This window comes from Sminthopsis crassicaudata, chromosome 1, assembly GCF_048593235.1.
Source record: "Sminthopsis crassicaudata isolate SCR6 chromosome 1, ASM4859323v1, whole genome shotgun sequence".
Lineage (NCBI taxonomy): Eukaryota > Metazoa > Chordata > Mammalia > Dasyuromorphia > Dasyuridae > Sminthopsis > Sminthopsis crassicaudata.
In genome coordinates this window covers 585,091,798-585,105,151 of record NC_133617.1, presented here as the reverse complement: position 1 = coordinate 585,105,151, position 13,354 = coordinate 585,091,798, and the positions used below count along the sequence as shown (strand labels likewise).

The 13,354-nt window shown below is 35.4% G+C and overlaps 1 protein-coding gene across 1 annotated transcript in view; it reads left to right on the top strand.

The window, feature by feature from the left end:
- Window positions 1-12,170, top strand: part of DMGDH (dimethylglycine dehydrogenase) — a 92,051-nt gene extending 79,881 nt beyond the window's left edge. The window contains exons 15-16 of the mRNA XM_074288262.1: window positions 1,572-1,706; window positions 11,812-12,170. Of these exons, the coding sequence (XP_074144363.1) occupies window positions 1,572-1,706; window positions 11,812-12,027 (351 nt within the window). The 3' untranslated portion in view covers window positions 12,028-12,170. The remainder of the gene's footprint in view (window positions 1-1,571; window positions 1,707-11,811) is intronic.
- Window positions 12,171-13,354: the final 1,184 nt, after the last annotated feature.

Genomic DNA, 13,354 nt, shown 5'->3' with positions numbered 1-13,354 from the left:
CTCTCTATTTGGTGAGGCAATCAGGATTAAGTGACTTATGCCAGGTTACATCTAGCAAAAGTCATGTGTCTAGGGCCACATTTGAATTTGGGTCCTTTTGACTTCAGAGCCAGTACTTTATCTGCTGTGTCACCTAACTGCCCCATCTCCAATAATTCTTAAATTATCTCTTCTAGACTTATTTTTCAAGTCAGTTATTTTTCCAATGAGTTATTTCACATTTTCTTCTTTATTTTTTATTCTTTTGATTTTGTTTGTTTCTTGATGTCTTATAGAATAATTAATTTCCATGTATTGAATTTTAATTCTTAATTAAAATAATGCTTTTAGATGCCCCAAATAAATTAGATAGAATAGCAAAAGAAACCAATTCTATTAAAATATGTGTATATCTATAATATATAACAAAAAGTTAAGAATCTTAGAAGATGGGGTGTTATCTACAAAGAGTTATACATAGTATGTATCTCCAGAATTTTTTAATGTATTGACACTTCAAGGCCATGGAAATCAGGTAAATCACAGAATTTAAATCCAGGTCTTCTGACTCCAAAGGATTTTTATTTTTGGGAATTAAGTTTTGATTGATCAATTTTGATCTCCTTACATTATCATAAATTCTCTCTTCACTCTCAGAGAGCTATATCATATAATAAATAATAGTTTAAAGATAAAAACAGAAAAATCAGCATAAATAATAAATACATCAGAAAATTATGAAGATAGACGATATATGTAGCACTTTGTATACAATAACCTAATTTCTAAGGCAGGGGTTCTTAACTTTTTTATTGTTTATAGATATAGATATTTCAACAGAATTGATTTATTTTGCTATCCTGTGTAATTTACTTGATGTATCTAAAAGCATTATTTTGTGGGCTTACCATCTCTTCAAAAAATGGGATAGGTTGATGTATTTTCTTGTGGGTCTTATTTTGAGCCATGCAAAATGCTTTCTTTTATGCTACACTGAATCTTTTTCAGAGCTTTTCATACAAGGAAGCCATCTCTAACTTCTTATTTTCCACTTTAGGCTCTTTGATTAAATCTTGAGCATTACAGTGATGATTTGTGCATGAACACAATAGAAGAAATCATTAGGACTCATTGTTCAGAAGATTTTTTCAAAGTACCTTACTTAAAATAATTTTGTTTTTGAATTCTTTTGAGAGTCAATTCCTAGTGATCTGCTTAATATATATGGGGGTAAAGGTGCAATTTAAGCAAAAATGGCCAACTCTGCAAGCTAAAATACTTAAGCATAAGGGTCACTTATAGTACCTCAGAAGCACAGGACAATGACTTATGTTTTCCTGTTTTCTGTAGTGCTGGCAAAATTGTCACTATAAATTATTAGACTTAAATCTAACAGCTCTTGAGAGGGAAAAGTAGCTGATAATGTCATTTTAAGACTGAGAAATATTTGCCCAGCCCTTTGATTTAATCTGTATTTTTATTTAATGTTTAATTGGCGAGAAAATCATAAAGACAAATTTAAATGCTTGCATCGATAACCTTGTCACAGTGCCCGAACAATCATTTATCATCATTATCTGGTGTTCTTGCAGCCAGCAGACTTCATAGGAAAGCAAGCACTGAAACAGATGAAAGAAAAAGGGCTGAAACGGAGATTGGTCTATCTCACCTTGGAGACGGATCATGTGGATCCAGAGGGAAATGAAAGCATCTGGCATGATGGCAAGGTAAGTCCTGTATGGAGCATGTGACAAAGAGTCCAGAAACCAACTGTATTTCAAGTGGTTTTAATTTAAGATTGTGCTGTACTCCATAATGAAAAGTAGTGTATAATTTATGGACTGACATGCAAAAACATTGAAAAGAACTAAATTCAGATGAAAATGAAAAATAATAATAATAATAATCCTGGAAACTTTGGAATACCACATGCCTTGATTAAAGGAAACAAAAGTGATGACTAAAACACACAAGACAGAAAGGTCTATTGGAAAGGCTAAATAATTCCCATTGTCTTTCTTTTCCCATATCTCAGAATATAAATTGTTAGAACAATGTACCATAGATCAAAAGCTAGGCAGAACTTTGGGAGGTCATTTAGACCTACCTTTCCTTTTACTGATGAGGAAACAGAGGTAAAGAAAAGTGAAGTGATTTGTTTAGTGACACACAAGTAGCAAAAGATATATCACAGATTTAAAGCCAGGCCCTCTGATTCAAATCCTGAGTGAAGTAGAGTATTTGGCAAGTAGTAGGCCCTTTATAAATATTTATTGACTGATTGGCTAACAAATCTTACATTTTGATGGGAAAATTTGAAGTGGAAAGTTCCCAGTGGAAAGAGAATGAAGTCCAACAAACTTGGTATTTTACTTTATGTTTTAAATGATTCTTCAGAAAGAGACAATTCTCATCATAGGGATAAGGATTAGAGTTGGGATTTCATTGGTATTAGAACACTGGATGGGGATAATTTTCACTATAGGGATTGGGATTAGATTTGGCACTTTATTGGTATGGGGAACACTTGGATGGGGACACTTTTTATCATGGAAATAAGGATTGGACTTGGGACTTCATTGGTATAGGAAACACCTGTGATAAGGTCAAAAAGAGATAGCCCAAGATACAGGGAATTCCTATCTTAAGAGAGGTTAAAGGAGATAACTTGAGATACAAATGAAATTCCTGTCTTATTTACAATATCTCTGGAACCTCTTGGATAACATCTCTGTGCAAACATTGTTTTATGACCCTGGTTATGTATAAAAAGAATTTCTAAAAATGTAGCACTCGCACTCAGTGTATCCTTGCCTTGTGCCCGCCAACTTGTTCTGGCGTCCCGGCCCTTGCCAGGCAGTTTGGCCTTTCTGGAGGCCAAATGCCTGTCTATCCCTTTACTATCAATAAAGACTATGTTTCAATACAGCACTGATAGCAAATTCATTCTATCCGGATCTGCCCTTGGGTACTTTGGGGGAAGAGAAAGAGGTAATCAGACAACCAGAAAAAGAGCTGATCCATCTCAGCTTAGAGCCTCAATTTCTCCTCATCATTTGGATGGGGACAATTCTCATCATAGAGATGGGAATTAGACTTGAGATTTTATTGGTATAGGAAACACTCAGATGGGGGCAATTTTCATCATGGGAATAAGGATTAGACTTGGATTTCTTTGGTATAGGGAACATCTGCATAAGAGAACTTCCCCTTCTCTTCTCTACCAATACAACTCAGAAACTTTCTCTGCAATTTATAGTCAGAGTTGCCCAAAGTAATGTCAGGGAAAGATCTGCATTCAGGTCTATCTAGTTCCCAGACTAGCTTTCTATCCACTATTCCATATTGCCTCTCATAACTCTTATCTTAGTACATAAAAAAAATTAGAACAAAACTTGTGAAAGTAATATAACAGCTTGTTTCCATAGCAACTCATTCCTTGAGGGCTGTAGGTTTATCAAATACTTGGAGATGTCTGTTGGGTAGGTGGCCTTGGGCAATAGTAAACTAATTCTTAGAGGGAGGAATACAGTTGAAATAATTTATTTCTGCAGAAAAGTAAAATGACACTATTTTCACCTTGGATTATTTACATCTGACATTCTTTTTTTGTAGATTACTGGGTGGGTAGTGGGTAGCCATGGCCACCTCTTTTTCAGGAATGTCAGATTTTTTTAAGTTAATGTTTTAAAATCTCAGTCATCTCAGTCTCTTGAGGTGCCTAGACTCAAAGTGTGATTGACTAGAAATTACTATCCTACTATTAATGAGTTTTTTATTCATGATTTCTAAACTCTACAGTTATATTTATTTAGTTCCTCCTTATCTGGCATTCATAAGATTATAGGATTGAAAGTTCTTAGAGACTTTAGAGATCATCTATTCTCATACATTTTGTAGATGAGGAAAATAAGGCACACTAGAATGAAGTGTCAAAATCATACAGACTATTAAGGCAAAGTCAAGTCTCAAGATCATACAGATTAATAACAGAAAGAGACTTCAAACCCAGTACTCCGACCACAAATCAAGTACTCTATTCACAGATTCATCTCAGAAGGATGCTCAATAGCCAAATCATCCCTGACTGAGGACCCTTGTGACAACTTCTTCCACAAATATTTTTGAGGTTTTTCAGAGAGAGGGAACCCACTTCTTTCAAAGTTAGCCCATTCTAGTTGTGGCCAATGCTTTAGTTTAGCCATGACCAAAATGGGGACATCACCTCTATTGTCCTGGACTTAATGAATTCCTCTGTTTAAGTCCAACCAATTTATCCATACAAAGAACTGATGTTTTTGCACATTGCATTCCTTTCCTCCCCCTCCTCTTCCTGACTACAAAAATCCTACTCATTTATTTTTTAAAAGTACCTATAGAATATCAGCCTGTTCTAGAAACTAAGGATACAAATATGAATAACAACAAAATATGGTCTGAGTTCTCAAAGAGCTTAAAGTCTAAAGACTATGTGTACATCAGAGAGACACCCATACAGAGAAGCAAAAAGAAGGAGGAGAGACTGCTAGTGAAAATAGGGCCAGTAGATAAAGCACTGATTCTGGAGGCAAGAGAACCTGAGTTCAAATTTAAACTCAGGCATTTACTAGCTGTGTGACTGGGCAAGTCAGTTAACTCCAATTGCCATACACACAATCAAAACAAAACAAAACAAAACAAAACAAAAAGGATGGAAGAGAGAGAAAGACTCAGAGAGAGACAGAAAGACAGACAGATCCCCTCAGGTAAGTTTAATACAAGGTAAAGTATAGAGGGGACACAGTACTACTGATATATCGAAGAAAGGATATCAAAGCCTAAATTCAATTCTTGCTTTTCTATGACACATTCCTAGGCCACACAAAAAAACCACAGTATAGAGGAATTTTGAGCCCAAAGACAGAATTTTGGAACATACACCACCATGATGCGGGAGGTGGAGAAAGAGGAAAAGATAAAGGAGATAGGAGGAGGGACTACATTTCTTCATTTGTCATTGACTGGTTGAATTGTCTATAGATTCATAGGTTGGAGAATTAACATAGAAATCACTATGTGACAAACACTGGCCTAAACATTGAGTTGTTGTTGTTTACTTGTTTCAGTCATGTGCAATTTCGTTGTAACCATATTTGGGATTATTTTGGCAAAAATAATGCAGTGATTTGCCATTTTCTTTTCCAGCTAATTTTATAGGTAAGGAAACTGAAGCAAACATGGTAAAATAGCTTACTAAGATTCATACAACTGACAAGTGTGGCAAGTTCAGATTTGAATAGAGCAAGATGAGTCTTCCTGACTCTAGGTCTGGCATTGTCTCCATTGCCCCAACTACTAAATAGTAGGAATTTTCTCTTGAGGAGGCATTTAACACCTTAAGGGGTCAGAAATTACTTCACTTAGGAGATTGTGTTTAAATTGAAATTTGAACTAAGAATTCTTAAGAACTGGGAGTAAAGGAGTACATTACAGTTCTAGATTATATCTTGTTCAGAGATTGAGAATATGAGGAAAAGTAGTTTAAACTAACTGGAAAATGTATGATAAGACTGGGAAGATGGGTTGAATGTAGGTTGTGAAGGATTTTAAATATCAGATAGAGGAGTTTATATTTGATATTGGAGATTATGAACAGGGAGCCTCTGGATTTCATTGAGCAAGGGAGTGAAATAACCCTATCTGTACTTAGTAATATCACTTTGGTCATTATGTGAAAGATGATTTGGGGGCATGTGGAGGCTTGAAGCAGGGAAACCAATTAGGGGACCTTTGCAAAAGTGATGAAGACCTGGACAAAGATGGTGGCTGTCTAAGTAGAGAGAAGAGTAGAGATGCAAGAAATTTTATGGAGACAATATCAACAAAATTTGGCAATGGATGAAGAAGAGTGAAGAGCTGAGGATGACTTGAGGTGTACCTAGATGACTAGTTGATGCTCTCAACAGAAATAGAAAAGTTTTAGGGATTTGAGGGATGGGGATGAGTTGAAAAATACGAGCTCTTTTTGAAATGCCTGCAGGACATCCCAGCCAATATCTGTTAGATATTTGTAAGAGAACTCAGTGAAAGGGCAAGTTTAGTGTGAACTTCTGAGTAGTGGGTACTTGGTAAATGATTATTGAGTTGAAATTCCAGTTTGCTATTTCCTAACTGTGGTGTGACTTCAAGCAAATCACTTTCCCTACTTAGAATTTCAACTTTCTCATTTGTAAAATGAAGGCTGTTGGAAAGATGATGTCTAAGGTCCCTTCCTACTCTGACTTTTTGTAAGATTTTATTCTTTTGTTCATGGATGGACAGGGTATCTTATCATACTGAGAGGCAATATAGACAATCACCAAAAGAAGTACAATATATGAGTGACCCTATTTACTTCAACTATTTAGAATTTGCCTACTATTGAAGTGTATGTGGCTAGATATGGCAGGGGATAGATTTCTGGGCCTAGAGTCAGGAAGACCGGAATTCAAATCCAGTCTCAGATACTTCCTAGCTGTGTGACCCTGTTTGCCTCAATTTACTCATCTGTAAAATGAGCTAGAGAAGGAAATGGTAAACCACTCCAGTATCTTTGTCAAGAAACCCTAAATAGGGTCATGAAGAGTTAAACTAAAATAACTAACCAACAATGACAAAAGTAATCTTCTTGTAGGCAAAAAGGGTTTATTTTTTTTTTTTTTAATAGCACAGTGATTGTTATATAGTGGTAGGTTCTTAATATAAGCTTGTTTATCAATTGATTGACATCAGCTTTTCTCAAGAGAATTTCCACACCAAGATCTCTAGGCAGACCAAAAATGATCCTTGGAGATATGCAAATACCTGTGTGTTATGATTTAAATTAGACATTTAAGATAACTAGGAATTTTAGATCAGCTATTTTTCCATTTGGTTTCTTTTGTCAATACATATCATCTTGTGTATGGTAACTTGTGCTTAAATTGCACGCTGTGGATGTAATTTATTCTTAACTCACAATTCTGATGATATACTAGAATGCTCTAGGAGCTTTTCTCCCCCATTAATAACTAGTATGCAGACAGTTTTCCATTTGAAAACTGAGTTCATTTACCAAACATCTTAGTGAAAAAGAAATTGGATAGCAGGTCCCCTTAAGCCTTATTAAGAGTCAATATGGCATAATGGATAAGGACATTTTTCTTTCCTTTGAGGCAATTGGGGTTAAGTGACTTGACCAGGATCACACAGCAGTTAGTAAGTATCTGAGGCCAGATTTGAACTCAGGTTCTCCTGACTACAGGGCAAGGATCTTGGATTTTAGCCCCTAAGATATCTTCCAACTCAAAACCTCCGAGCCTATGAAATAAATTACCCCCTTTAATTGCCTTGACTAGGAGACTGCCATGTTCCTACAAGTCAGAATCACAACTTATAAAAATCATAGAATTTAGATATGGGATCTTAAATAGCATCTAATCTAATTTGGTTGTTTTTCATGTATAGAAATTGAGGCTCAGATGAGTTGAAGTAATTGCTCTGAGTCACATAGCCAATTGTTACATTGCTAAGAGCTATCAAAGTGATTTTCTGAAAGTGTAGATCCAAAGATTTTATCACCTCTCACCCCTGCTCCACTCTCCCCATTGCTCACCCCTAATTCAATAAAGTCCTCTGCCCCACCCCCCCATCATCTCCAGGATCAATTATAGTATTTAAAGCCCTTGACAAGCTAACCCTGGGCAGCTAGTGATGTGATAGTGTCAGATTTAGGATTGGGAAGATTTCTAGCTACATGACCCTGGGCAAATTACTTAACCCTATTTGCCTCAGTTCGCTTAGCTGTAAAATGAATTGAAGAAAAATACTCCAGTTACCTTCGCCAAGAAAAACTCAAATGGTCACGAAGAGTTGGACACAGATGAAAAAATGACTGAATGCAAAACTTAGTCTTCTTCTATCTTCCCAGTTTTCTTATCCTTTGCAACTGCATAGACTGTTGATTCCAGTAACACTGTGCTGTTTCTCAAATAAGATACTCCATCTCTTGGTTCTGGGCATTTTCTCTGGTTATCACTCTGCCTCTTTGATTCTCTGAAATCTCAGCTAATAGCCCACATTCTAGTCTTTCCTGATCCTCTTAATTCTAGTGCCTTCCCTCTATGGATCATATCCATCCTGTGTATAGCTTGTTTGTATACAATTGTTTGCATGTTTTCTTCCTCATTATATTTTGAGCTTTTCAAGGGCAAATACTGTTTTTTACTTCCTCTTTATCCCTCGGGCTTAGCACAATGCCCAGCACATAGTAAATGGTTAACAAATGCTTATTGACTGGCTGATTGGCTGGTGGCAAAGCTAGAACCAAAGGCTCTTACCCCCTAGCCCCATGCCCTTTCTACTCTTTCCACATAATTTCCCCAAACCAATCATTTCAACTCTATAACTCAAGGGAAATGTGGAGAATTCTAAGAATATGCAAAGGAGAGTGACTAAGATGATTAAAGGTCTGGGAAATGGGGCCTTGGAGGAAAGGTTAATGAATTGAAATTATTCAGATTGGAAAGGAGAAGGCTGACAATCAACTTGATAGCTATGTTTAAAGTATATGAAGGGCAATCACAAAAAGAGTGATGGGGATGGTCTCAAAATCCACTGAGGATGGAGAGGGAATGGATTTAATTGAATCTGGAAGTGGTTAGGAAAAACCAAGTTAAGAGTTAGGCTGAGAAATCTCTTTCCCTAAAGATTTCTTTTAAATGAAATTAACCAGACATGTAAATTAATCTGGGACCATCAAGATCTGAAAAAAATTAAACCTTGGTTAGAAGATATAAGCATAAAAGATAAAAGCCACTAAGAATTTCAAGGTAAAAAAATAATGGCACAAATGATGTATTTCCCTAGGTTATTAATAAACTAATTCCTGCTGCCATTAGACTTATGGCCAAAAATGTTTTACAAACTTTTGAATTTGTCTCAGGGATAGATAAATGGAGATACAGTGAGTATTTCTTGTTCAATTGCTATTTGCCAGAAACTATACTAAATACTAAGAATTTGAATATGAGAAAAAAAATAGACTCGCCCCTCGAGTGAGCATACATTCTAATTGAGGAATACAGCATATAAAAGGAAGCTAGAACACAGTAGGTGTTGTGGTATAGATGGGAAGGGAGCAGGAGGAGTATTTACAAGGATCCAAGGTAGAAAAGTCTAGAGAGTCAGAAGAGAGGTGAGGATGGATGGCCTGGGTAATTCCTTCAGGCCAGGAACTCACCATGTAAGAGAGAGGGATGAAGGAGCAAAAGCATCTCCAGATTGAATAGGCTGCTTGGGCAGAAGTTGAAAAACTTAAAGGATGTTTAGATTTACCAAACGCATAGCTGAGGCAACATTTCTGAGAGTGGCCTGAACCCCTAAGTCAACATGTAGTCCACAGGGATCTTCATGTATGATTTAATGGCCCCTTTTTCTTTTTAAGTTGGATCACTAATTTAGAATGGTGAACCAGTCTAGAGAAAGAGTGTAGACTAGATTATCTGCAAAGATTTTATTACTTTGGGCCATCTTGATTTTCCTAAACTTCATTCTGGTTTAATTAGATGAATTGTGTACATGATAGCAAAAGAAACTCATTCCTATTGTGGCCCACACACAACTCTCTCTAGCATGTGTTAAAAATGAAGCAATGATTCCTGGGGGAACCTGGGTCCAAAAAGTATGATTATACTTCAGATTAAACTTGCCAATGAAATTTCTTAGATCTCTCACTTTTAAACCCTGGAAGTCTGGAAGAAAATATATTTAAAAAGCATGTGTCATCTTAGCAACTCGTTGGCTGACTTGATAGTATCACTCATTTCTTTACATCAGATTTTTTTTTAACTACAATGAGAATCACCATGTTGCCTCTTGACTATAGGTTTGAAGCAGATAATTATTATGTCAAGTAATTACTAATAATTACTATGTCAAGTTTATAAAACTAGGAATCAAGCATAATGCTGAAAATGTGTTGATGTTTAAAAGGCTAGAAATGATCTATTGCTAATGGTAATAGATTTACTAGCTCCTCACTGAAGGATATGAGTGGCCCTCCATTGTATATAATGTTGAGGTCACACAATAAAAATATTTTAAGTAAGATCCTACAATCTCTTTTCCTCTTATTCTCTTGTGAGGCAATCAAAATTAAGTGACTTGTTCAGGGTCACACAGCTGTTAAGTATCTGGAGCTGGATTTGAACTCAAGATTCTTCTGACTTCAAAACTTGTGTTATATCCACTATGCCTTCTACCTGCCTCTTTTCTTTTTAAAAATTAATTTCTACATTTTATTCATCATCTTTCTCCATAAATTCACCCTTTTATGCATATCCCTATTTCTGGTAAAAGTATCACCATTCTTCCGGTCTCCTAAATTTATAACTTTGGATTTATTTATGAGAGACAGTATGTACACATCTCAGTAAGCTATAGGCAGCTCCTTTCAGCTCTTAAGAGCTGGTCCAGTGTCAGCATTTATATCTTGAAAATCAGCAAATGCTCCCAATCAGGGCTTGATTTATTATTCTGTTGATTGTCTAGTTTAATTAAAATAATGCTAATAATGTAGATTAAACTCTAAAGGTATTCCAAATACTTCTTTTTCTGAGAGAAACAATTATTAAATGGATACTAGTTAAGTACAAGTTTTTGGTAGTGTGTGGGGGGAGGCAATAAAAGCATGTGGGATTAGGAAAGACCATGGCATCTAAGTTTTTTTTTTTTTTTTTTTTTTTTTTTTTTTTTAAAGCTAAGTTTTGTAGGAAGCTACAGATTCTAAGAAATGGAAATGAAGACAAAGAATATTCCAGGCACATGAGTCAGACAACTCAAAGACTTGGACACAAGGGTAGAATGTCCCTATGAGGGAAAGGAATTTGGTCAGTGTGCTTGGAGTATGTGAAAAAAATTAAAATATAATCAAATTGGCAAGATAGGCTGGGATTAGGTAATAAAGGACTTTAAATATCAAACAGAAGAGTTTATATTTAATGTTTTAGTAGTATGGTCAGATCTGTGCTTTTGGAATATCACTTTGACAGATATATATATATATATATATATATATATATATATATATATATATATAATTGGGAGGTCATTATAATATTTCAAGTAACAGCTGATGATGGGTGGTAGCTATATGAGTAGAAAAAAGGAACATATATGAGAGATAGTGTGGAGGTAGAGCTAAAATTGACTAGATATATATGAAGAGAGTGAAAAGCTGAAGATGGCTCTGAGCTTGGGAATCTGAGAGAATGGAAGGAGGGTAGTACCTTTGGTTAAAATACATAAGTTAAAGAAAAGGATAGATTTAGGAGAAAAGCTAATGAGTTCTGTTTAGGACATGATGATTTTGAGAAGTCTCCAGGATGTCCAGTTTGAATTGTTCAATAAACAGCAATGAAGACTTAGAGTTCAGGAAAGAACCATATATCAATATTTAGGAGTTTTATATATATATATATATATATGAAAGGAGTATACATAGAGAGAAAGGGGTTTATGGCAAAACTTTGGTTTATACCCACTATTAGAGTATGGATCCAGGATAATAATCCAATAAAAGATAATAAGGAATGGCCAATCAGACTGGCAGAGAGTATTCACTTAATTAATATTTGTTTTCTTCCCAGAAAAGTGGAGTCATAATATCTATATATCTATATCACAGAGTAGCACAATATAAACATGTGAGTGGTTTTCCACTGACTATCCTATTCAGAGTGGTTTCCTGTTAACAAGGATAAATGGAGTATATACTTTAATACATTAATGACCATGCATAAATGAGTGATTTGGATTATTTCTTTTGTCTTTCAGGTTGTTGGTAACACCACCTCTGGAAGCTACAGTTACAGCATCCAGAAGAGTCTGGCTTTTGCTTATGTTCCCCTAGAGCTTAGTAAAGTGGGACAGAAAGTGGAGGTCGAACTACTGGGCAAAAATTACCCAGCAACCATCATACAAGAGCCACTGGTTTTGACTGAGCCAACTAGAGCTCAGCTTCAGAAAAATGCTGGAAATAGCCAAGTTTGAAAGAAAATGAGGGAAGAAACTACTCTTATTAATCTTACAGCTGCTTTACAAATTGTGTGACTATGTGACTGTTCTCGGGATTATGAATCACTCTAGTTCTTCTGAGAAATATTTTCTTTTCCAAATCCCACTAATAAATCAACTTTAAAACCAACCAAATGCAGTTTTAAGTTCATTCTAAAACCTTTCCTTTTCTCTCCAAACCATTCTCTTCCCTAGCTGTTTTCTATTTTTTAAAGCAGATTTCAAATAGATGATTTATATTGCCCTTTCATAACAAAAACTTACTGGAGGAGGACAATTTATTTCTTAAGTTTTGTATCATGCAGTATTGGATCAGCAAAAAGATCCCAAGGAGCTGTTTTTTTCCAAAATGTAATCACCACAATTATTAAAAAAAAACAAAAACATGTAATCCTATGAATTTGCAATTTTCTTTATGTTTACAAATCAGTGAGGATAGTTCTGTTTATGTCTTACATAAAAACAAGCAACAATATTACTGTTGTGAGGGACTCTTTATCGGGCAATCTCAGATGATCCAAATAAGCAATTGTTGGAATGGAAATAGTCTTAAGTAGATCTTAACTAGTTTAGTTCTTGCCTGGTTTAATGACAGATCTGTTCAGGTGTAAGAAATACTAAATGTTTTCACAATGTCCGCCTTGAAAACAATTCAGACATTGTTTCAGAACAGTTCTTATTGTCCTTTTGGAAGGTCGTTTTAGGAGAAATATTGCAAAGAAAGAACATAGTCTTCCCTAGGAATTGTTCCTTCCAAACCTTCAGCAAAGAAACTGAAGCATAAATAGATTGTGCCAGTGGAAACACGGTTTGAATAATGAATACCTATCATTGAAGAAAGAATTAATGGAAGTTGACATCACACTGAGCTGTTCTGAATATCATTTTACAAAGCAGGTCAAAATAAAGTATAAAAGCTGACAGGGCTGCACTTAGCGTTACGCACAGCGAGAAATCCATTTGGAAATTATTCTTTGTTCGACTTTCAGAAATGATTTGGGTCTACTTGGCTGAACCAATCCGAAATATTCCTTTTCTTAAAGGTGACACTATTTATAACCAACTAGTGTGTGGAGTGTATGTTTTTTGCTCAAACACATTTGCTAGTTATTAAAGAAAACGGGATATGAAACACACAAAAAAACTATAGTTAGAATACATAACCTATAACAATACTTCTTAATGCATATGTTTCAGAAACATGGCAAATCTATCAATATCCAGTGTGTTATGAAATACAATAGAGTGGTCAAACACTCAGATTTTCAAACTTACCCTTTTTCTTGGAAAGACCATTACATGA